General features: G+C 43.1%; 3 protein-coding genes across 4 annotated transcripts in view; 1 reads left to right on the forward strand and 2 right to left on the reverse strand.

Annotated features, from left to right (window-relative positions):
- Positions 1 to 209, reverse strand: part of LOC139575764 (protein FAM227B-like) — an 81,157-nt gene extending 80,948 nt beyond the window's left edge. The window contains exon 1 of the mRNA XM_071401040.1: positions 1 to 209. Within this exon, the coding sequence (XP_071257141.1) occupies positions 1 to 78 (78 nt within the window). The 5' untranslated portion in view covers positions 79 to 209.
- On the forward strand, positions 168 to 9,259 carry dtwd1 (DTW domain containing 1). Its single transcript, XM_071401041.1, has 5 exons — positions 168 to 288; positions 3,299 to 3,617; positions 3,961 to 4,104; positions 4,359 to 4,680; positions 4,872 to 9,259. The coding sequence occupies exons 2-5, from the start codon at positions 3,321 to 3,323 to the stop codon at positions 5,099 to 5,101; spliced, it is 993 nt and encodes a 330-aa protein (XP_071257142.1). The 5' UTR covers positions 168 to 288; positions 3,299 to 3,320; the 3' UTR covers positions 5,102 to 9,259.
- LOC139575763 (NAD(P) transhydrogenase, mitochondrial-like) overlaps positions 8,998 to 25,730 on the reverse strand; it is a 21,943-nt gene continuing 5,210 nt past the window's right edge. For both annotated transcript variants that reach the window (XM_071401038.1, XM_071401039.1), the window contains 17 exons: positions 24,078 to 24,265; positions 23,730 to 23,863; positions 23,524 to 23,624; positions 23,179 to 23,269; positions 21,412 to 21,565; positions 21,165 to 21,326; positions 20,670 to 20,780; positions 20,429 to 20,574; positions 20,131 to 20,326; positions 18,827 to 19,060; positions 17,252 to 17,412; positions 16,082 to 16,261; positions 15,695 to 15,854; positions 11,468 to 11,549; positions 10,962 to 11,080; positions 10,055 to 10,170; positions 8,998 to 9,440 (listed from right to left, as the gene is read on the reverse strand). In XM_071401038.1, coding sequence (XP_071257139.1) covers positions 9,294 to 9,440; positions 10,055 to 10,170; positions 10,962 to 11,080; positions 11,468 to 11,549; positions 15,695 to 15,854; positions 16,082 to 16,261; positions 17,252 to 17,412; positions 18,827 to 19,060; positions 20,131 to 20,326; positions 20,429 to 20,574; positions 20,670 to 20,780; positions 21,165 to 21,326; positions 21,412 to 21,565; positions 23,179 to 23,269; positions 23,524 to 23,624; positions 23,730 to 23,863; positions 24,078 to 24,265 — 2,482 coding nt within the window. In that variant the 3' untranslated portion in view covers positions 8,998 to 9,293. The remainder of the gene's footprint in view (positions 9,441 to 10,054; positions 10,171 to 10,961; positions 11,081 to 11,467; positions 11,550 to 15,694; positions 15,855 to 16,081; positions 16,262 to 17,251; positions 17,413 to 18,826; positions 19,061 to 20,130; positions 20,327 to 20,428; positions 20,575 to 20,669; positions 20,781 to 21,164; positions 21,327 to 21,411; positions 21,566 to 23,178; positions 23,270 to 23,523; positions 23,625 to 23,729; positions 23,864 to 24,077; positions 24,266 to 25,730) is intronic.

A 25,730-nucleotide genomic window follows, 5' to 3' on the forward strand; every position in this document is an offset into this window, starting at 1 on the left:
CAGTCCCTGATTCCGAACAAACTTTTCAAACGTGCTCAGGATTTCTTCATCGTCCTCTGGGTCTTGTTGTTTAGCCATGTTTTGTTTCTGACCCTCCAAAGATGCTCAGCCCTGACTGTCAAAATATTACGCATGTGTTCCGTTGCTAAGTAACAGCTGTAATTAACATTCGCGCCGCTAAATTCTTCCGGTTGACACTTCCGGCGTAGAACGAGTCCATGCTTGCTCCGCTTCAGAGTACATCGACAATTGCTCTTAATCAATTGGATCAAGTCTCATTTTAAACAGGTAACGTTAATGAATTGTGAAATGGGATTTATGTCTTCCACTGTTACATAAAAACATTCCTTGTATCGCTATATGAACCTGTTTATAGCCTCAAGCTAATTTAGCTAGCTATCATTATCTGCAACAAGATTCTAGCTAACTAAGTTAGCACAATGGGTTAGTTATAAAACTCTTTGCTTGCACGCTGCAGTGCTGACATTACCGTTCTCCTAGCAACAGGATATTATGCCCGGCATTCCCCCTGCAAAGACATGCTAAACTTTGGTAATATATATATATATATATTTTAGCACTCTGGTGCAGTACAACCAAATACTTTTATAACTAAACCAAGAGACCACAGCCTGTCGTTTCCAATCGGAACAAATTAGTCATAGTGGGCAGAGCCAAGCACGAGCTAGCGAGATTATATTAGCCCGTTCTAGCAATAATATGCATATTTCCGTTAGGAACTCCAACTCTGAAGTGTGCAATAACTCAATTCACCTTTGCGCTCCTTCTAAACCACGCAATTTTTTACAACTTTGGTAAAGGTTAAAGTCTACAAAACGCAGTCCACTCTGTAAATAACATATTCGAGTTTTGGGAACAGAAAACTGTACTGAGATCAAATGTTTCATCAATGAGAACATTTGCACAATATCGGCCAAAATCCATCTTCTCCCATTGGGCTTCCTCTTACTACCATACTTGGTAGTGAATGGAAACGCCAAGCGGAGGTTTCACATTTATACATCCGGTGAAATATCTGTCTCATTGTTCTGTGGTACAACTTTTTTTTCACAGCATTGCAACCACCTCTGAATAAATGTATGGATAATTTGATAACTTAAATATTGTATTATTTATACCAGCATTTATTTTGAAAGTTTACACAGATACTGGTATGTTAAGCGATTGTGTAGGCTATATTTAAAGAAATACACTTTTAATAAAATACAAATAATGTTATTGAAATTATTCAATAGATATTGCAAAAATGGGTCTCTTGTGCTGGGCAACGGGTTTAATACAGAGTACTGGTGACTCCTTACTTCAACCACTCCTATCTCTGCAACGCAATACACTATGTGGATGGCTATATGGGTCCACTAATACAGCACTATTAAAGGCCCAGTGCACTACTTTTGTGGAACCCCCACCCAAAAAAAGGTTCCGTTTTTTTATTTCAATTTTTTTTTGCGATACAGCACCCCTACTTCCTGCGGCTATGCCTGTCTCAGCTAAAGTGTGGTGGGAAATACTCAGTAGGGTCTCTACTAGTTTTGGAGGGGGGCTGTGTCGCACAGCCTGCTGCTGGCTTTTCACTCCACCCAATCTGCCTAGTTAAATAAAAAATCTATAGTCCCCAAATCAATACACGTTGGCTTGTAGAGAGAACTTTTTGACCAGTCTCAGCTAAAGTGGGTTGGGAAATAGTCAGTAGTCATTGTCGTTTGTTTGGAGTGCTCCATGTGAGCAATGAGCATGGGCCTTGTTTCTGTCTTGTTAATGTTGAGGGAACACACACGCCTGAGCACGCATAGAAGTAGCCTACCTGGCCTGCTGCACGCAAATGTAAGAAAATGCCCATTTGGGGATGTTCGATTTTTGATTGTCTTAAATCACCATGTCCACCACTAATAAGCTGAGCTTCTCAGTAATTTTTTCTTCACCTCACACAGTCACCTCACACAGTTCACTAGAGACGGCTTTGGGTCAGATCCAGTTGATTGATTTGATACAATGTTGTGCTTCACTAGTGATAGCTCAAGCCAAGACAGACAGATATAAAGGGAGACATGCAGACAAGCTGAGTTGAGAGATGAATGTGAAAGAATCCGAATTCATCAGTATATTTTCTAGTGTTTTTATTTGTCGGCTTTATGTATTTTAACTTAGTTGATAATGAAAGTTCTAGGCCAACGGCTGCATTGGCCATCTCTGAGCTCCATGCGATCATTTAAGCTATTTAACCGCCAATGATCAGTGTATAAATGTATCCATATGTCAGAGACTGGTGCTGATTAACATTAAGAATGTTTTGATTAACCACGAGACAATGATTGAGAAACACAAATGTTATTGTTGAAATGAAACTATTCCATGAAAATGTGCGTATGAAGATCATAACTGCCACAGATCGGTAGAAGAAATATGCTCCCCAAACTTGAAACTCGTGTGACGCCTATGAAGTCTTTATAAAATAATTGCCTCCATGTTTCTATGGTTGGATTTTCAAGCAATGTAAGACATGCCTCACAATGTGGTAAAACATTCAGGTTTCAAACAATTAAGTATGTTTTAAAAATGCATACTGCCTCCAGCTCACATTGTGAAGTGGTGGGTGATGCACTGATAGCCTGTCTACCATTTTCTCCCGGTCAATTTGGCCGGCTTCAGTTTTATCTGCATAAAAAAAGAACGTCTTAAAGCAGGCAATTACCAGCTAATGGAAACCCTGGTAGAGACCCTACTGAGTATTTCCCAGCCCATGTTAGCTGAGACAACTTGTTATACCTTTCTCTCTACAAGCCAATATGTATCCCATGTACTGTGTATTACAGTATATTGCATTGGGCGTTAGAGGGGGTAGAGAACGAAGTGTTGCTGGGTATGTATTACAGTCCCACTCCAAAACGAACCATATTTGGTTAGTAGAGAACCTACTGAGTATTTCCCACCCCACTTTAACTGAGATGGGTAGAAAAGTTCTCTCTATAGACCAATATTCTCAACATACCTGTGTCAACATTGTATTTTTTCATTATTGGTATTAATGTATTTAAAACCATATATTTTTTGTTGTTGAAATTACCCATTGCATTTTCTTGTGACAATAGAAGTGACCATTGATTTAAAATTCTATATCTTTTGAATGAGTTATCCACATTGGAATGTTTTGAGATGCAGGCTTTTGACTTATTTGTTGTGACTTGCTTAGTAGCGAGCCAACTACCTAGCTAACTGGTATAACTACGTCCCAGGCTGGGCACCTGATTCTTCAGTTTGATGTTTTGTTTGTTGTCAGCCACCTCCAGTTAGTCAGCAGGATGTCCAGTTCGGACGTGCTAGCCAGTCCCGGCGGCGTGGACATGTCCTCCTCTCCCAAATCACCACTGGCTAAAACCCAACATCCTGACAAGGACTCCAAACCAGTAACCAAACAGAACCCTGTCCCTGCCTCCCCTCCCCTCCATGGTCTGAAGCTGGCTCCCCACAGGGAGCTGGAGCAGGCGCAGCAGAGGGGCAGGCTGAAGTGTTCTAGCTGCGGAGGCTCCCGGATGTTCTTCTGCTACACCTGCTGCTCTTTAGTGGGCGTCAGCCAGCAGGAAATCCCCTCCGTCAAGGTCAGGGAAAGATCTGGAGCTCGGTTCTCCTTATTGGTCCTATTACATTTAACACACACAGGCTTGTAGTGGCCTAATCTGATTGGTTTTATTAAAGCACTAGCCTGCAGACATGGGGTGTCAGAGATAGTAGTACTACTTACGGTGCCTCACACACTAGATTGAAGTGTACTTCGGTTCTAGTGCAGATGCAGGCTTTTGTTACAGCCAAACATGAAAGAACACATAGATACAAGTTTGAGACAATTCACAGTGTGTTGACTGTTTGTATTGGTAATACCTGACCTGTAATTGATGAACATGGTTGGTCACACTGTAAACTTCCTCTAACTTGTGTTTGCAGCTCCCTATAAAGATTGACATCATCAAGCATCCCAGTGAGGTTGATGGGAAGAGCACAGCCATACATGCCAAGATCCTCGCCCCTGATGATGTCACCATCTACACCTACCCCTGCATACCTGAGTATGAAGATGACACAGACAAAGTTAGTCAGCTTTTCCTCATGTGAACAAATATTCAGAGAACAATGTGAGCCTGATTAACAGTTTGTCTACCACGTCATATACATAAAAATGTGTCATTCTAACGTAACCTTATTAGATAATATTAATACCATTTGTATTATGTTGACTTGAAATGTGTGTGTGTGTGTGTGTGTGTGTGTGTGTGTGTGTGTGTGTGTGTGTGTGTGTGTGTGTGTGTGTGTGTGTGTGTGTGTGTGTGTGTGTGTGTGTTTAGGTAGTGCTGGTGTTCCCTGGTCCTGGATCAGTCTCAGTGGAGGAGATGACATGGAGATTACAGAACCTGGCTGACATGAAGTCAGCTGCCTCCCCTGACGAGGAACCGTCCCCAAAGAGGCCCAGAGCTGAGGAGACGCCAGGAGCCACACAGCAGGCTGAGGGACAGACATCAGGAGCCACACACACAGAGGAGAGGGGAGGGGCAGCAGGGATAGAGGGCCAGACTGAGACACCAGGAGCCTGTCCCCTCCAGAGAGTGGTGTTCATCGACAGCACATGGAACCAGACCACCAGAATCATCACAGATGAGAGACTACAGGGTAATTATGATAGATATAGCATTGATGTAGCTTAAAGTGCTGTACATTACATGGGGGAACTACTTTGTTATTACCTAGTTATAGCCTACAACTAGAGCCCAGAGTTTTTCCTGGTCGGGTCACAACGTGAACAGGAAAAACTCCTGGCCCTGATCATGACTGATGGGCTGTTCCTTTCTCTGTCCCTGCAGCGTTGCTCCGTGTGGAGCTGAAGACCAGGAAGACGTGTTTCTGGCGCCATCAGAAAGGTTCTCCAGACACCTACCTGGCAACCATAGAGGCTGTCTACTACTTCCTCAAGGACTACCAGGAGCTGTGTCTGAGACAGGAGTACACAGGACAGTATGACAACCTGATGTACTTCTACTGTTACTTACACACACTGATCAACAAGGCTAAGACAACCGCTGGGAGACGCTGAGGACGCAGGGAGGAGAGAGAGGCCAAAACTACTGCAGGGAGGAGAGAGAGGCCAAAACTACTGCAGGGAGGAGAGAGAGGCCAAAACTACCGCTGGGAGACGCAGAGACTGCAGGGAGGAGAGAGAGGCCAAAACTACTGCAGGGAGGAGAGAGAGGCCAAAACTACTGCAGGGAGGAGAGAGAGGCCAAAACTACCGCTGGGAGACGCAGAGACTGCAGGGAGGAGAGAGAGGCCAAACTACTGCAGGGAGGAGAGAGAGGCCAAAACTACCGCTGAGAGACGCAGAGACTGCAGGGAGGAGAGAGAGGCCAAAACTACCGCTGGGAGACGCAGAGACTGCAGGGAGGAGAGAGAGGCCAAAACTACCGCTGGGAGACGCAGAGACTGCAGGGAGGAGAGAGAGGCCAAAACTACTGCAGGGAGGAGAGAGAGGCCAAAACTACTGCAGGGAGGAGAGAGAGGCCAAAACTACCGCTGGGAGACGCAGAGACTGGAGAGAGAACCTACCTACACACACAATCACCACCAAGTAGAGAATGCTCGTATTTCGGTGTTATTATGTTATAATTAAGTCTATGATTTGATAGAGCAGTCTGACTGAGCGATGGTAGGCACCAGCAGGCTCGTAAGCATTCATTCAAACAGCACTTTCGTGTGTTTTGCCAGCAGCTCTTCGCTGTGCTTCAAACATTGCGCTGTTTATGACTTCAAGCCTATCAACTCCCGAGATTAGGCTGGTGTAACCGATGTGAAATGGCTAGCTAGTTAGCGGGATGTGCGCTAATAGCGTTTCAAACGTCACTCGCTCTGAGACTTGGAGTAGTTGTTCCTCTTGCTCTGCATGGGTAACGCTGCTTCGAGGGTGGCTGTTGTCGATGTGTTCCTGGTTCGAGCCCAGGTAGCGGCGAGGAGAGGGATGGAAGCTATACTGTTACACTGGCAATACTAAAGTGCCTATAAGAACATCCAATAGTCAAAGGTATATTAAATAGCGAGTGACACTCAGAGCGAGTGACGTTTGAAACGCTATTAGCGCGCACCCCGCTAACTAGCTAGCCATTTCACATCGGTTACACCAGCCTAATCTCGGGAGTTGATAGACTTGAAGTCATAAACAGCGCAATAGCTGCTGGCAAACGCAGGAAAGTGCTGTTTGAATGAATGCTTACGAGCCTGCTGCTGCCTATGATCGCTCAGTCAGACTGCTCTATCAAATCATACTTAATTATAACATAATAACACACAGAAATACGAGCCTTTGGTCATTAAAATGGTCGAATCCGTAAACTATAATTTCAAAAACAAAACGTTTATTCTTTCAGTGAAATACGGAACCGTTCCGTATTTTATCTAACGGGGGGCATCCATAAATCTAAATATTCCTTGTACATTGCACAACCTTCAATGTTATGTCATAATTACGTAAAATGTTGGCAAATTAATTACTGCCTTAGTTAGGAATAAATGGAGTTCGCAATGAGCCAGGCGGCCCAAACTGCTGCATATACCCTGACTGCTTGCACGGAATGCAAGAGAAGTGACACAAGTTCCCTAATTATAAGAAATTCATGGTAGCAGGCAATATTAACTAAATATGCCGGTTTAAAAAATATATACTTGTGTATTGATTTTAAAGAAAGGCATTGATGTTTATGGTTAGGTACATTGGTGGTTAGGTACGTTTGTCGAAGTAGGCGCATCGATTATATGCAACGCAGGATACGCTAGATAAACTAGTAATATCATCAACCATGTGTAGTTAACTAGTGATTATGTTAAGAGGGTTTTTTATAAGATAAGTTTAATGCTAGCTAGCAACTTACCTTGGCTTCTTGCTGCCCTCGTGTAACAGGTATTCAGCCTGCCACGCAGGCTCCTCGTGGAGTGCAATGTAAGGCAGGTGGTTAGAGCGTTGTACTAGTCTACGGAAGATTGCAAAAACGAATCCCTGAGCTGACAAGGTAAAAATCTGTCGTTCTGCCCCTGAACAAGGCAGTTAACCCACCGTTCCTAGGCTGTCATTGAAAATAAGAATGTGTTCTTAACTAACTTGCCTTGTTAAATAAAGGTGTAAAAAGAAAAAAGGCAAATCGGCGTCCAAAAATACCGATTACCGGGATCTTTTGGTCTAAAATCACCACTGAGACAAGGTAGTATCTTTTTGTGTCTAAAATGTATAATGCAAGAAATGGCAGTGGAAATGCTTTTATGCACTAATATTGAGATAGACATCATATATCAAAGTAAATAAATATCCAGAGACTTATTCTGGTGACATGATGATTGATGCTTTGTTGCCGTTTTGACAAATAAAGAATCTGTCTCTTTGTCCATAATAATCTCATGTAGGCTATAGCTACACTGTATCTGGCTCTTTGTCCATAATAATCTCATGTAGGCTATAGCTACACTGTATCTGGCTCTTTGTCCATAATAATCTCATGTAGGCTATAGCTACACTGTATCTGGCTCTTTGTCCATAATAATCTCATGTAGGCTATAGCTACACTGTATCTGGCTCTTTGTCCATAATAATCTCATGTAGGCTATAGCTACACTGTATCTGGCTCTTTGTCCATAATAATCTCATGTAGGCTATAGCTACACTGTATCTGGCTCTTTGTCCATAATAATCTCATGTAGCCTATAGCTACACTGTATCTGGCTCTTTGTCCATAATAATCTCATGTAGGCTATAGCTACACTGTATCTGTCTCTTTGTCCATAATAATCTCATGTAGGCTATAGCTACACTGTATCTGGCTCTTTGTCCATAATAATCTCATGTAGGCTATAGCTACACTGTATCTGTCTCTTTGTCCATAATAATCTCATGTAGGCTATAGCTACACTGTATCTGTCTCTTTGTCCATAGTAATGTCATGTAGGCTATAGCTACACTGTATCTGTCTCTTTGTCCATAATAATCTCATGTAGGCTATAGCTACACTGTATCTGTCTCTTTGTCCATAATAATCTCATGTAGGCTATAGCTACACTGTATCTGTCTCTTTGTCCATAATAATCTCACGTAGGCTATAGCTACACTGTATCTGGCTCTTTGTCCATAATAATCTCATGCAGGCTATAGCTACACTGTATCTGTCTCTTTGTCCATAATAATCTCATGTAGGCTATAGCTACACTGTATCTGTCTCGTTGTCCATAATAATCTCATGCAGGCTATAGCTACACTGTATCTGCGAGTCCAGCTGTTGGTTGGAACGCACATGCCAAGTCCAGAGTGGATCCATTTGCTATAGAACGCAACAAAACCATCAGTAGAGTTAAATGTGATGGAACCCCATTTATAGTTACTTGAATGTGCACCACATCAAACTTTTATCCACAAGTCAATTTGGGAAAATGCATATAGATTTTACCTAGCTACTGTCTAAAACTCTTGATTTATGTGGAGGACAAAGTACAGCTCTAATTCGAGAGCTTGAAACTCTTGGCGCTGTCTTTCAGTGATTCAGGTTCACCCATCAGATGTCATGTTCTAAGGAATGGTTGTTACTGTGCAACATGTCATGTTGAATTATGAACGGTATATCACCTGGTCTGTATAAAATGACTAAAGAAAATGTACTGCATTTACGTGAATACAGAAGTGTAAAGTATTTGAGAAAGGCTGGGGTTGAATTCATTACGCTGGACATCTGTCAATGCGGCTTGTTCTTGCTGTGCGTGTAGGTTCCATTACCTTTAACAGGCTAGGACCTAGCCGCTAGGTCAACACGCTGCAGGGTTCTGAGCTGCTGGTGGTTACTGGTTGAGAGCCAGTCTATCGTTAGCTACTGGGAGTATGTGGCGCTGCTCAGTGCTTTTGTGTGAAATTATACCTGACAAGCTCTTACAGATACAATTGAATAGGGAACTCTAGCCAACAGATCACATTTAAAACAGATTTTTATTTACAAATCAGGGCAGGCAGTGCATGCAGCATGGGTTCATTTAAATAATTACATTTCTCCAATTTAAAAGAAGTAATCTCATAGTTGCTTCCACACCTTTGGTTCAACATCATCACTGCCCAGCATCCAATCATCATCAAGCCACTAAGTGTAAAAATATTCAACGTTGTTTACTAATCTTTACGGAACCATACACCTGCATCTGGATGAAAGACAAATAAATACATCCGTAAAGCCGATGGGGAGTGTGTGTGTACTGTCCATCTCTGTGTTCTAGTAGTAGGCCTCTCTGATCTTGGCCTGTAGTGTGTCGCAGGTCTTCTTGGCGTCTCCCAGCAGCATGGATGTGTTGGGCTTGTAGAAGATGGGATTGTCTACTGCAGCATAGCCCACACCCATGGTCCTCTTCATCACAATCACCTACAGTACAGGGAGGGGAACAGGGGTGAGACATGGCTAACATCACCTTTTATATTCCTCTTCCCACCGGAGACTGGCTTCCACCCTTGTGTTTCCAACTGTCGAAATCAGGGGTACGGAAGTTCTATTTGAGAAGGTCCGGTCACACACATTTCCTAGGTAGCAAAGGTCCCGATGGATATTGTCATTTATTGGCGTAACAAACCCCCACCTCGCAACCCCAAACAGTTCACACCCCTCTTGTTGGTGTAGAGAACTGTGCAGCTAATTTCCTGCAATTCTACCGTGTGTTCATATGATACCAGGGGTCGAGGCATGACACCCTCATTTATCATTTTAGTTCAGGACCCACGGCCCGTCTGTTGCGTATAACTGGTCTAAATAAATATGTTTAAAATAACTAGTCAGAGATCTCATCACAATCCCCTACAGAAGACAGCACACTTCACAATCTCATTTTATGCTCTACCTGTGGGAGCCCTTGTCACCCAAAGAGTAGGAGGACTCAACACCAGAGAGCAGAACAAGACAATATTTTGCATCCTTCCTTCCTTTTGTAAACCAGTGAGAGGGCCCTGTACTAGTACTCTTATACTACCTTCTTCATTCCCTACCTGTTTGGACTTCCAGACCTCCAGGACTGGCATGCCAGCAATGATGGAGTTGGGGTCCTCCTGGGCTGCTGAGTTCACTGTGTCGTTAGCACCCACCACCAGCGTCAGGTCAGTCTCTGTGGGACACACACATTCAGTAAAACAAGTACAGAGACCCTGGCGAAACTATGGATGGAACCAGCCAGGCAGCGATACAAACAACCAAGTGTGAGGGATGCCTGCTGGTCATTATGATCAAATCAATGAATCGATACTGAACACAAATATAAAACGCAACAATCTCAAAGATTTTACTGACTTACAGTTCATAGAAAGAAATCAGTCAATTTAAATAAATAAATTAGGCCCTAATCTATGGACTTCACATGAATGGGCAGGGTCACAGCCATGGGTGGGCCTGGGATGGCATAGGCACACCCACTTGGGGGCCAAGCCCAGCCAATCAGAATGAGTTTTTCCCCAAAAGGGCTTTATTGCAGACATAAATACTCCTCAGACAATCTGGCAGGTGAAGAAGCCGGATGTGGAGGTCCTGGGCTGGCGTGGCTACACGTGGTCTGCTGTTGTGAGGCCGGTTGGATGTACTGCCAAATTCTCTAAAACGACGTTGGAGGTGGCTTATGGTAAAGATATAAACATTAAATTCTCTGGCAACAGCTCTGTCGAACATTCCTGCGGTCAGCATGCCAATTGTCAGGTGGACGGATTATCTGGGCAAAGGATAAAATGCTCACTAACAGGGATGTACAGACATTTGTGCACAACATTATAGAGGCAAAGCTTTTTGTGTGTATGGAACATTTCGGGGATATTTTATTTCAGCTCATGAAAAATGGGACCAACAATTTATATGTTGCGTTATATTTTTGTGCAGTAAATTGATCGGTGTGAGTGTGTGTGTTCTGACCTTTGAAGTCCTCATTGATCTCATCCATCTCCAGAACCACGTCGTATGGAACACCTGCCTCAGCCAGGAGCACGTTCAGCTGGCCTGGCATACGACCTGCCACAGGGTGGATACCAAACCTAGAAACACACGTGTGCACACACACACATTAATATTGTCTTTATGCAATTCCTCAGTCAGTCAGGGCTTCACAGCTTCGCTCTGAATTTGGAGAATAAAGATGTTTTCCACTCTAAAGCTTTTAGACCCAGATGTGTTTTGTCTTCCTTGAACATAAAAGGTGACCTGCCAGTGTTCCTGACCAGGAAACTCAAGACGGTCAGTGGGGTTGTAAAACTAACTAGAAAGAATGTTATTTTAGAACTCAGACTAATACAGGAAGATATCGTTATCTCACTCTGTGAGAGGAGGACTGATGGTCCCCAACGAAAATAAACAGAGTGAAGAGAGAGGGATGATTGAGGAGAGAGAGAGACAGAGAGGATTGTATTATTGTGAAGACCTACCTGACAGACTTGCCCTGCTCTACCAGCATCTTCACCATGTCAGCGATGGGGTACTGGGCCTTAGCCGCACACAGACCCCAACCTACACACACACACACACACACACACTATAAGCAGACCAACCTACACAATCACAGTGTCACTGTAGGTAAAGTTAAAATGTTACTGTTAAAAGGTATGACTCAGCGATGCACGAAGTAAACAGCAGTGATGTAAAGTACGGTACTTAAGTAAAAATACTCAAAAAAGCACTACTTAAGTAGTTTGTGGGATCTTTACTTTACTATTTATATTTTTGTCAACTTTTACTACACTACATTCCTAAAGCAAATATGTACTTTTTACTCCATACAGTTTCCCTGACACCCAAAAGTACTTATTACATTTTGACAGGAAAATGGTCCAATTCACACACTGATCAAAAGAACTTCCCTGGTCATCTCTACTGCCTCTGATCTGGTGGACTCACTAAACACAAATGCTTAGTTTGTAAATGATGTCTGAGTGTGCCCCTGACTATCCGTCAATACAAATAAATGGTGCCGTTTGCTTAATATAAGCAATTAGAAATGGTTTATACTTTTACTTGATACTTAAGTTCATTTTAGAAATTCCATTCACTTAAGTATATTTAAAACCAAATACTTTTAGACTTTTACTCAAGTAGTATTTTACTGGGTGACTCACTTTTACTTGGGTCATTTTCTATTAAGGTATCTTTTCTTTTACTCAAGTATGACAATTGAGTACTTTTTCCACCACTGGTAAACAGAATATTGGGCCGATTTCCACAACAACTAAGAGTGTTGAAGCGCGAGGTTGAACCTCTGCTGTTTTGGTCCCGAAGCTACCATGTTGTAGCAGCGAGGAGTGCACCCGCACACATGCACATATACCCTGTACGACTGAGAGCAAGGTCTTGCATCATGCTCATCTTAATATCTGCGGTGCTGCTCGTGGCCACGTCATAACTCTACATTTAATGTGTTTGATGGTTCAGGTTGATGTGACCTTCAAGACATGGCAGAGAAATATCATGTCGACCAGATAAATGATAGAGGTAACTTAATGACCAGATAAATGATAGAGGTAACTTAATGACCAGATAAATGATAGAGGTAACTTAATGACCAGATAAATGATAGAGGTAACTTAATGACCAGATAAATGATAGAGGTAACTTAATGACCAGATAAATGATAGAGGTGACTTAATGACCAGATAAATGATAGAGGTAACGTAATGACCAGATAAATGATAGAGGTAACTTAATGACCAGATAAATGATAGAGGTAACTTAATGACCAGATAAATGATAGAGGTAACTTAATGACCAGATAAATGATAGAGGTAACTTAATGACCAGATAAATGATAGAGGTGACTTAATGACCAGATAAATGATAGAGGTAACTTAATGACCAGATAAATGATAGAGGTGACTTAATGACCAGATAAATGATAGAGGTAACTTAATGACCAGATAAATGATAGAGGTAACTTAATGACCAGATAAATGATAGAGGTAACTTAATGACCAGATAAATGATAGAGGTAACTTAATAACCAGATAAATGATAGAGGTAACTTAATGACCAGATAAATGATAGAGGTAACTTAATGACCAGATAAATGATAGAGGTAACTTAATGACCAGATAAATGATAGAGGTAACGTAATAACCAGATAAATGATAGAGGTAACTTAATGACCAGATAAATGATAGAGGTAACTTAATGACCAGATAAATGATAGAGGTGACTTAATGACCAGATAAATGATAGAGGTAACTTAATGACCAGATAAATGATAGAGGTAACTTAATGACCAGATAAATGATAGAGGTAACTTAATGACCAGATAAATGATAGAGGTAACTTAATGACCAGATAAATGATAGAGGTAACTTAATGACCAGATAAATGATAGAGGTGACTTAATGACCAGATAAATGATAGAGGTAACTTAATGACCAGATAAATGATAGAGGTAACTTAATGACCAGATAAATGATAGAGGTAACTTAATAACCAGATAAATGATAGAGGTAACTTAATAACCAGATAAATGATAGAGGTAACTTAATGACCAGATAAATGATAGAGGTAACTTAATGACCAGATAAATGATAGAGGTAACTTAATGACCAGATAAATGATAGAGGTAACGTAATAACCAGATAAATGATAGAGGTAACTTAATGACCAGATAAATGATAGAGGTGACTTAATGACCAGATAAATGATAGAGGTAACTTAATGACCAGATAAATGATAGAGGTAACTTAATGACCAGATAAATGATAGAGGTAACTTAATGACCAGATAAATGATAGAGGTAACTTAATGACCAGATAAATGATAGAGGTAACTTAATGACCAGATAAATGATAGAGGTAACGTAATAACCAGATAAATGATAGAGGTAACTTAATGACCAGATAAATGATAGAGGTGACTTAATGACCAGATAAATGATAGAGGTAACTTAATGACCAGATAAATGATAGAGGTAACTTAATGACCAGATAAATGATAGAGGTAACTTAATGACCAGATAAATGATAGAGGTAACTTAATGACCAGATAAATGATAGAGGTAACGTAATGACCAGATAAATGATAGAGGTAACTTAATGACCAGATAAATGATAGAGGTAACTTAATGACCAGATAAATGATAGAGGTAACTTAATGACCAGATAAATGATAGAGGTGACTTAATGACCAGATAAATGATAGAGGTAACTTAATGACCAGATAAATGATAGAGGTAACTTAATGACCAGATAAATGATAGAGGTAACTTAATGACCAGATAAATGATAGAGGTAACTTAATGACCAGATAAATGATAGAGGTAACTTAATGACCAGATAAATGATAGAGGTAACGTAATGACCAGATAAATGATAGAGGTAACTTAATAACCAGATAAATGATAGAGGTAACTTAATGACCAGATAAATGATAGAGGTAACGTAATGACCAGATAAATGATAGAGGTAACTTAATGACCAGATAAATGATAGAGGTAACGTAATGACCAGATAAATGATAGAGGTAACGTAATGACCAGATAAATGATAGAGGTAACTTAATAACCAGATAAATGATAGAGGTAACTTAATAACCAGATAAATGATAGAGGTAACTTAATGACCAGATAAATGATAGAGGTAACTTAATGACCAGATAAATGATAGAGGTAACTTAATGACCAGATAAATGATAGAGGTAACTTAATGACCAGATAAAGGATAGAGGTAACTTGATGCAGAGGTTATTCTTGGAAGACTAAAAACAGAAGTGAATAAGGTCTGTTTGAAACAATTTGTTCTCTTCTGTTCTCCTCTCCTGACCAAGGCTGCAGTACCTCTTTCCCCTCCTCTCTCCCAATACCCTTCCTTTATCTCTCTCTTACCTCTCCCCCTTTTCACCTCCTCTTGACCCATTTCGCCCTCTATTCTCACTTTCCCCTGCTCTCCACCCCTTTCTCTTCCATCTCTCCCCTCTGCTCTCCCTTCTGTCTTAAATCATAGGATTTCTACTGTCTGGGGGTGGTGCGTGCGAGGAAACCCCTTTCCCCTGCCTGTAAGTGTTATGGGGTTGTGTGTGTGTGTTATGGGGCGGGGGGTGAAGAAGAGGGCATGCGTGCAAGAGGAACCCCCGCTCCCATGTGTCTGTCTAACACCTGCCTGTGTAACTGTCCTGGGGTATCAGCATACTGGATAGAGGTGTGTTCTGATACTGGGTAGAGTTGAGAGGTGAGAGGCCAGTGCTGTATGTTGATTACAACTAATCAACTTTGTTTGGAACAAATCCCCCTGACCTCTAACCCCTGGGCCACTGTAGTCTTCTATATTACCAGTTACCTCTGACTGACTGCCTGCCTGCCTGTCGAACAAGCTAGCTCCGCTTCACAGGGACAGACAAACCGCACCCTCTACTGGACATTCCCTGTCTGTCAGGCTCCAGTACAGATGTTATGCCAGGGTTCATTACTAAATGACCTGGTAGCAGAGTTCAGTCTGGGAGGAGAGCAGAACACACACACAGACATATCGATACATGACTCTGCACACAACCGTCCTACAGTGATGAACACAGGTGTGTTACATAAGACTACCTCTGAACCCTACCCAGAACTTGCGTGTTGTGCGTACGCATGATTGCATTTGTGCTGCATGTGTGCTTTTGTGTGTGTGTGCGAGAGAGAATGTGTGTACCTGGGGTGATGATGATGCTGTTGGCCTCTTTGATGAGTTCGATGGACTGGTCCACATTGACCTCTGTGTGGGTGCCTGTGATCTCCATGGGTTTCCCCCCCGCCGTGGAGCTAGTACCGAACCCTCCCAGGATCACGTTGGGCAGGGAACGGTTCATTGCCTGGAAAGAGGGGTGTAACCAGGATTAAATACAACATTTATATTATATCTCTATGGGGAGCGCGCCAAATCTTTTGACGAATTCCAAAAACAAAAAATCTCAAAGTGCAAGAGCAAAACTAAGATGACAAGGCTACCTGACTGGCAGGTGAGTGTCTGAGTGAGAGAGGCTGAGAGAGAGTGTGTGTGTGTGTGAGTGAATGCGACTGAGTGTTTAGCAGTACTCACCACACACATGATGTAGGAGAGGATAGCACCAGACGAGCCAATCAGAGCTCCTACAATGGTCATGAGGTTGTTGTCCAATAGGAATCCCTCGGCACACAGTGCCCAACCAGAGTAGGAATTGAGCACAGTGATGACCACGGGCATGTCAGCGCCCCCGATGGCCATCGTCAGGGTTACACCCTACAGGAACACAATCACGGTCAGGACACGCTTCAGTCACTAGTAGGGTTGCAACATTTCCAGGTTTTCCAGAAATACCAGTTGGAGGATTCCTGGATTTCCTGTTAATTCCCCACTGATTCCAGTAATCTTCCAACCTCGATTTCTCGAAAAGCTGTGATTCTTTGGAAAGTTACTAGAATCTTGGAACTCTACCCAGCAAACCGGGAACATTCCCAGAACATTAGCTAAGATTCCCATTAAGTTCTAGGTAGTGTTTTATCTAACATTAGGATGATAACATCCCAAAAACATTCAAATAATGTGTTTTTTTCTTTTCAGAAAATGTTTTAAATATAATATCCTTGGAATGTATTCCTAACGTTCACTGAAAGGTTGTGCACAACACCTGTAACAACCACCCCAGAACATTCCCCAAACGTTCTCATTAGGTTTCCAGGTAAGGTAGTAATGCACCAGTAATGTTTTTAGAACATACTGCAGGAACGAAATATAGGAGCAATGTTCTGGGAATGTTTTGGCAACATCAGGCAATTTTTTTATACAAACATTGTGTAATCATGAGCCAACTGGCCAGGTTTTGTGTTATGAGAACATTTGCCACGAATGTTCTGGGAACTTTTACAGAGCCAATTTTGGTTTGCTGGGTAGTCAATAGATAAACCCCTCACAGTAACTTTATGATACTGTGTTATTTCCTCTAGATCAGGGGTAGGCAACTAGATTAAGCCGTGGAATGATTTCTGTTGGAGCTGAAACAAACTATACAAAAAAAACACTCGGGCCAGTTTTGGCCAGCGGGCCGCCTGTTGCCTAACCCTGCTGTAGATTTTGGTTGTCGTTGTAGCCTTTATCAAGGTCAGTCCCACCAACACTGTTGAGTGTCAACGTTTTTCTTATTCTGATTAGAGCTGAATAACACTATTGGTCATTAGTGGTCTTTCTTCACCATGTCTGTATAAAACATTACAGCTTTAGCCATGTTCTCACCATGATGGTGGAGAGTCCAGACACTCCAACCAGACAGCCCATGCCAGTAGCGTAGTCAGCACTGAGCATGAAGGGAATCATACCACCGACAGACGCCGTCATCAGACCGGCGTTCATCATGTGACGCCCCGGCAACATCAGCGGGGCGGAGTTCAGAACGCCTGACAGGAGGGAATACAGAACAATATTCACAAACCTGCACCCGGAACTCAAAACTCTGAACTCAGAATTGATCATTCTGAACTGGAAATTGGGAACAGAGAGGAGTGGAACGGGGAATCCTGGAAGGAGATGGTGTAGGGTTGAATTGATATATCACATTGATTAGAGTGAGGGGTGGAGGTCACGTGGAGCGTTCTATTATATTGATAACAGACCACAGATCTGGCAGGGACTCCTGCCTTTGGTCTGTCTCTCATTACCAGTGATCACAGAGGGAACAGACAACTGACGGTTTCTAAACGCAATAGACAACCGTTTCTCACATGTGGGCCAGAAAAATACCTCCCCTCCATAGAGAAGCAGTCCCCCCACACACGTAAAGAGAAGATTCACCCATTTTGAATGTTATATTGTTTTTGTGTATCTCTGAGTGATGTTCTATCGATTTCCTGGGTCATTTAATGTTTTCATGAGTATCTGAGTTACTGGTGTTCAAGCAGGCAGACATCCATCCGGTTTGACGTAGCACTGTGATAAAGTCTCACTACCCTGGAAGTTAATAGGAATACGACTTTAAGATGGTGAAAACGTCTCTCATACATGTCAGATTTCAATACTGGCCGATGACATAACACGGGAGGTTGTCTTCTCTCAAATGACTCAATGATCATATTTTTTGCGATATTCCACCCTTCGAGAAATGTAAAATTTAACAGAGGGTCTAGCACATTTCTCCTATGTCTGCCTCTTCAGTCCAGGGTGCATTGCATGGTGCCGTTGCGAATGTCAAACTCCACTCTGAGGCACATCGATCTGCAGGTTGAACAGGTGAGATTATAGACTCCTAAAATTGATAGTGCAGTTTGTTTAGGCAATTTTACAGCTAACTAGCTACTTCATATACTGATATTGTCTTTGGTATTATTGTGTGTAGCTAAGTTTGCTAGCTAGCTAGCCAGCCCATAGAGAGAGCATTGCATTGTGGATTTGGTAGTCGACTTGAGCTGGAACATATTTCCACAACGATTTTTACGTTTCTACCAACCTTATTTTAAACGCCAAAATGAAACATTTAATCACAAAATATATTGCTCTGACATATGTGTTATTTAACACTGTACATTGTAGTGGTTTTGGTGGATTTTTCCTTTAACAACTGTTACCTTACCAACATAGAACTCCTACAAGCCTCCCGCCCCTTCCACTCTGTCAGGCACGCAATAATCAGCCATACTCACTAACACACACACACACCATCCTGGCCTGGATTTCCCATGGGATCTTGAGCTTTGGCTAGATCAAAGGAGGCAATCAGTACCACAGGACAGAGAGCTCAGAGAGAGAGAGAGAGAGTGTGTGTGTGTGTCTGTCTGTGTTCCTGCATCCACGTGTGCTAATGGCGGTCTACAGTACCTTGCAGCTTGCCATAGGCCACCAGTGACCCACTGAAGGTGACCCCTCCGATGTATGTGCCGAGGTAGGCCACAGTCTTCACCATGTTGGCTGCAGGGTGCACGTCCAGGTGGGGGTACTCGATCATGTACTCTGCCACACAGGTCAGCACTGCAGCCAGACCCACCAGGCTGTGGAAGGCAGCTACCAGCTGAGGGAGGTCGGTGATCTCAATACGCTTAGCAATGGTCAGACCTGGGGAAGCAGAGTAGCAGAGGGTCAGAAACACGCAGTAGGGCACAGGGGGAAACAGACACGTCGTCACATTAGAGACCGTCAGTTCTATACAAGTACCGATGGCTGTAGGTCCTAGCAGTTGATTTGGAATTCAGCAACAACAAAGAACAGTCCTGAATCTCTGAAGGTGGCCAAATGTATAAGACATGTTGTATGGAAGTCTTTTCTCCTGGTCTCACAGTGCTTCACATAGAGTTGGACTAACTCCTAGTGCTACAACATACTGTACTCGCTGGGAAAGCAACCATCTGGACTGAGTTACTTCTCTATTCATATTGGCCATTAACATCAGAAGTAACAGAATAGTCTGGAGGCACGCTCTAAACAGTGTTGTCAAAAACCCTAATAAAATTACAACTAGTTCTCTAAAGGATAATATTACTAATATCAGACTGCGTAAACACACATGCCCTGTGTGTGTGTGTGTGTGTCTGACAGCTGCCAGGGCCTAAGAGAATAATAACATCATATCAGTATAACACACCACTACTTAAGAACCCACACACACCTAAAGTACTCTGACACCATGAAGATATCAGAACATGTATATCTGTAAATCTAGACAGCATGATGGATGCTCCATCATAGTTTCAATAATTCAAACTCATTTTTCAAAGACTTCAGAAATAATATGCAAAGTCGATAACATGTAAAAACCTTAATCATGGTTTTACACACTTTTAAACAAATGTGGAATGGTGTATGAGATCAGATATATCTAGACTTTTCTGCCTGTGTTGTCCAGACCAAAATCCTCATCACCAATGGCAGAAGGAAAAGCTCAGAGGTAGAAATATGGCATCTAGCTGGAAAAGTTGACTTGGGCCCGTTTCCCGGACACGGATTAAGCCTGGTCTTGGAGGGCCTACTTACCCAGTGTCTTCTGGTGGCCATGGGCTTTTTAGTTTCCATTTGAATCAGAAAGTATTTTTAGATGTTTAAACACAGTTTCAATACATTTTGGTTAGATTTGACATGGTATGTATGTGTATCTGTATATGGCTGTGTGGTGTTGCAGGTCTACGTACCCAGGGTTCCTCCGGTGGCCATTGCGGCACTCATCTGTGCCAGCAGCTCAGGAGAGGGCTTCAGGGAGCCGAGGGTGGCAGCGATGCCCCCTGCTACCCCCATCATGCCCAGGGCATTACCCAGACGACTGGTGCCCTGTGAAGACAGCCCTGCCAATGCTCCCACACAGCACATACCAGACCCCAGGTACATCATCTAGAACACACAGTGTTACACAACATAACACACCTACACAACACAGTTGGCTTCTTGACCCCAGGTAGTTACATCATCTGTAAAACAGCACATCAGTGTCACCTGCTCGATGTGGAAGCCAGCAGCCACAGAGGCCCCGTAACCTCCTATGAAGACTCCTATTGGCAGACCGTACAGGTAGTTGTACTCTGGAGGGTCTGTAGGACGCTTAAACATGTCCAGCATCCTCTGGGTGATCATGAACCCACCTGGGAGGACAGAGACAGGTTGAGACAGTGAGTGAGTGCGCGCTTGTGTGTGTGCGTGCGTGTGCGCATGTGTGTGTCGTGTGTGTGTGCCGGACCTGCGATGTTGATGGAGGAGACGAAGGCTGCAGCCAGAGCCAGGCCCTCGGGGAAGGAGGAGGGGTGGAGACCTCCCCCCATCAGGACCAGACCACCCACAGCAGTCAGACCTGCCATGGGGAGAGAAGACAACATGTTCACACACACCTTGTTCAACGTCCAGGTGCTTGAAGGAGTAAAGAAATGGAATAATGTAACAGTTTCTGCAGGGGTTTCTTAGGGGGAGAAAATAAGCAGAGGGCTTTGTTACACTACACAGCTAAATACTACAGACACACCCAGTATGGAGAATAGGGTGACCATTACCTACTGACACACCAGGGTCGTATTCACTAAACACCAAACAGCTGAAAACTGACCCACACGAGGAGGACTGACAAAACCTGTCCAATAAATGCTTGTTTTTCATTGCAAAGCGTTTTAATACATTTTACTAAAATGTGCACAAATAAACAGGACCCAGCAGTGACACTGTTTGAGCCCTGACCTCTTACCTGAGATGGCGTTGGTGACGGACATGAGGGGTGAGTGGAGGGCGGAGGTGACGCCCCACACCGTGTGGTATCCCACGATGCCGGCCAGGCCGAAAGTTGTGACCATCTGGGTGAAGGCTGCGTTGGGTGCCGCCAAGCCCAGAGCCAGACATGTAGAGAGACCTGGGGACAGGACAGCAGAGAGGGAGAGAATTAGGGTGTGTGTGTGTGTGCATGTGCGTAAGTGTGTGCGGTGTGAGTGTCTGACCTGCGGTGTAGACACCAGCATTGGTCAAGGTCTTCTGGAAGGGTGAGACCACAGCTGCCTTCTCTGCCGCTAGCTCTGCTACACTTTTCTGTTTGACTGGAGCGGCCGGGGGTTGTGTCTTAGGTTGGGGGGATGGGAACAGGCTCTTGCCTTCCTGGAGATGTGACAAACACAACGTGAGAGATACACAATATGAGAAACACACAATGTGAAAAATACACAAGATGAAAAATACACGTTGTTAGAAATCCACGTGACAAATACACACATTGAGAAACACATGAGCAATTGAAGAATATTCTAAATGGAAGGTTATTGTTAGAAACGGAGGGATCCTGTCATGGATTTAATTGGAATCCTTGCTTTTTAAAAAGTGAGTTTCTACGGCACGCAAGGTTGAAAATAAGAGACTGACCAATCACGTGCAAGTTGAAGACAGGATTCTTCATGTGTCTACCTAAGGGACCTGAGTAACAACCACGGGGATATAACGATGGAACATAGCTAGCGAGAAAAATCACATTTAAATAGCATTAATAATTATTTGTTTAATACGTGGTAAGGTGACACACCTCATGCTTTCTCTGCCTCTCTAGTCTGCCATAAACACTGTCAAAGTGTCAAAACTGTCAAATCAAGACATTCCTGGAAAAGTGCATTTAAAAAAGATATTTCATAACTAGCATTCCTGTTTCTCACGTAAACTGTGCTATGTGCAGCCAGCTGGATTCCAGCTCTGAGAGACTATAGCAGGGTGGCTTATGGGTCATGGTGACGCTTCACTCAGAAATAACAGCCTGCATCCCAAATGGAACCCTATTTCCTATATAGGGAGCTACTTTTGACCAGGGCCCGTAGGATGCCATTTGGGAGGCAGAGACAGTCTGAGCATGAAGGGACGTGGACTCTTCAACTCATTCAACAGAGAAGATCTGCCAAACTTTGATTTTGGAGTGAAATATCACGTTTAAAACTCCCTGCTTTCTTCAGTCTCAGTGTGACTGATTCGCCTACTTTGGAGCCACTTTACTTATCGTGTCAATTGAAACAAAACCGAATCCAACCTTTTTTCACTGGAGAAGACAGCATTTGCACCCACAATTTGACGGGGGAAAAAATACTGCCAACCTCAAGAGACATCTGAAAGAGAGTCCTCACAATATATACGCTCAGGTAATAACAGATTATTAATGCTAGTTAAGTAGTAACTAACTAACTAACTATGACAGAACTTTGATTGCAATACGCTACAGTATGTCAAAGGTTGTGATTTATCATCTGCTGCAGAGTAATGTGTTCTTCTGCCAATCTGGCTGTTGGGAAAAGAATCTACAATAGAATTTTATGCAGAAAAATATGTTGGTAGGACAAGGCTGAGTGTGTTTGCGCACATGGAAGTTATGTTTACTATAGGTTAATGAGACAATGGAAATGGGACGACTAAAATGGGACTAAATTGAAAGGGCATTTAGTTGACTAAAATGGGACTAAATTGAAAGGGCATTTAGTTGACTAAAATGGGACTAAATTGAAAGGGCATTTAGTTGACTAAAATGGGACTAAATTGAAGGGGCATTTAGTTGACTAAAATGGCCCACTGTTTTATTCATTTTGACAATAACTAGACTAAATCATTAGTCAAATGACAAAAATGTGACTTAATGATATTTTTGTCAAAATGACCAAGACTACACAAAACAATAAATAAAAGAGTACCAAAATGGACATATTCTACATACAGTATCAATAGAGACACATACTACACACCTGCATGACCATGGTTCCTCTGATGACGTGGTCCAGTGTCCCGTGATCAAACTCTTCTTTGGGCTCAAAGTGGAAGTAGTCTTTGTCTGGGCTGATGGGAATAATCACAATTAAAATCATACATTAATATATCACATGTATATACTGTACCACCTTCACCAAACTCCAATCCTTTTAGACTTGACCAGGAACAACTCAGGGTCTGTGGGACTATAACAAAGGCCAGGTGTTTTTCCTGGTCAGGTAACGTGATCGGTCCTAGGGAAAATTACTGTTCCTGTCTAGTAGTATAATAAAGTGTCTATCCATCCAAAAACCTGTCCACCCACCCACCCGTCTCTCTACCTGATGGCCTTGAGCAGTTTGAGCACGTTGTTGGAGTACAGGGTGCTGGCTTGGGTGGGCATACGGCTGGGTAGGTCCGTGAAGCCGATGTGTGTCACACCCTGAGGAGAAACACACACAGCTCTGTTACACACACACACACAAACTCCAACTATACACACTCTGGGGACAGTATTACTCTTCCAGAACTGAGCTGGTCTCCTCACCTTGTGTACGTGCAGCTCTCCAGGCTTGGTGGTCTCAATGTTTCCTCCAGCCTCAGCAGCCAGATCCACCACCACAGAGCCATCCTTCATAGACTCCACCATCTCTGTCTTGATCAGGATGGGAGCTCGCTTACCTACAGACAGAGGGCATGGTCACGGATCATTATAGAAAGGGAAATTATTAGGATAGAAAGACCATATTGATGGTGATAGAGAAAGGAGGGAGAGACGTAGGAGAGAAACAAAGAGACAGAGTATGAATGAATGAATGAGAGCATGAATGAATGAGATACTGAATGAATGAATGAGAGCATGAATGAATGAGATACTGAATTAATGAATGTTCACCTGGGATGAGAGCAGTACTGATGAGGATGTCCACGTCTTTACACTGCTTGGCAAACAACTCCATCTCAGCTGCAATGAACTCTGGGGACATCTCCTTGGCGTAACCTCCAACACCGTCCCCGGACTCCTTAATGTGCACCTCCAAAGGCTCCGCCCCGAACGACTTAAACTGTTCCAGAGCTGCTGGTCTGAGGGTGGATACAGAACATCACCATCATCAATACTGTACCTGGTATCGAAGACTAACTACAACTCATCTGGTACTGCAACTCACCTGGTATTAAATCTTCTGACTGCAACTCACCTGGTATTAAATCTTCTGACTGCAGCTCACCTGGTATTAAAGCTTCTGACTGCAGCTCATCCTGGTATTAAACTTCTGACTGCAGCTCACCTGGTATTAAAGCTTCTGACTGCAGCTCACCTGGTATTAAAGCTTCTGACTGCAGCTCACCTGGTATTAAATCTTCTGACTGCAACTCACCTGGTATTAAAGCTTCTGACTGCAGCTCACCTGGTATTAAAGCTTCTGACTGCAGCTCACCTGGTATTAAAGCTTCTGACTGCAGCTCACCTGGTATTAAAGCTTCTGACTGCAGCTCACCTGGTATTAAAGCTTCTGACTGCAACTCACCTGGTATTAAAGCTTCTGACTGCAGCTCACCTGGTAATAAAGCTTCTGACTGCAGCTCATCCTGGTATTAAAGCTTCTGACTGCAGCTCACCTGGTATTAAAGCTTCTGACTGCAGCTCACCTGGTATTAAAGCTTCTGACTGCAGCTCACCTGGTATTAAAGCTTCTGACTGCAGCTCACCTGGTATTAAAGCTTCTGACTGCAGCTCACCTGGTATTAAAGCTTCTGACTGCAGCTCACCTGGTATTAAAGCTTCTGACTGCAGCTCACCTGGTATTAAAGCTTCTGACTGCAGCTCACCTGGTATTAAAGCTTCTGACTGCAGCTCACCTGGTATTAAAGCTTCTGACTGCAGCTCACCTGGTATTAAAGCTTCTGACTGCAGCTCACCTGGAATTAAAGCTTCTGACTGCAGCTCACCTGGTATTAAAGCTTCTGACTGCAGCTCACTTGGTATTAAAGCTTCTGACTGCAACTCACCTGGTATTAAATCTTCTGACTGCAACTCACCTGGTATTAAAGCTTCTGACTGCAGCTCACCTGGTATTAAAGCTTCTGACTGCAGCTCACCTGGTATTAAAGCTTCTGACTGCAGCTCACCTGGTATTAAAGCTTCTGACTGCAGCTCACCTGGTATTAAAGCTTCTGACTGCAGCTCACCTGGTATTAAAGCTTCTGACTGCAGCTCATCCTGGTATTAAAGCTTCTGACTGCAGCTCACCTGGTATTAAAGCTTCTGACTGCAGCTCACCTGGTATTAAAGCTTCTGACTGCAGCTCACCTGGTATTAAAGCTTCTGACTGCAGCTCACCTGGTATTAAAGCTTCTGACTGCAGCTCACCTGGTATTAAAGCTTCTGACTGCAGCTCACCTGGTATTAAAGCTTCTGACTGCAGCTCACCTGGTATTAAAGCTTCTGACTGCAGCTCACCTGGTATTAAAGCTTCTGACTGCAGCTCACCTGGTATTAAAGCTTCTGACTGCAGCTCACCTGGTATTAAAGCTTCTGACTGCAGCT

This window comes from Salvelinus alpinus, chromosome 5 (assembly GCF_045679555.1).
Source record: "Salvelinus alpinus chromosome 5, SLU_Salpinus.1, whole genome shotgun sequence".
Classification (NCBI taxonomy): Eukaryota; Metazoa; Chordata; class Actinopteri; order Salmoniformes; family Salmonidae; genus Salvelinus; species Salvelinus alpinus.

What these genes read in the sequence shown, in the direction of transcription:
- dtwd1 (XM_071401041.1), top strand. Translation starts at nt 3,321, where the DNA reads ATGTCCAGTTCGGACGTGCTAGCCAGTCCCGGCGGCGTGGACATGTCC. An exon ending in AGGAAATCCCCTCCGTCAAG is followed by an intron (nt 3,618 to 3,960) that starts GTCAGGGAAAGA and finishes TTGTGTTTGCAG; the next exon opens with CTCCCTATAAAGATTGACAT. An exon ending in ATGAAGATGACACAGACAAA is followed by an intron (nt 4,105 to 4,358) that starts GTTAGTCAGCTT and finishes GTGTGTGTTTAG; the next exon opens with GTAGTGCTGGTGTTCCCTGG.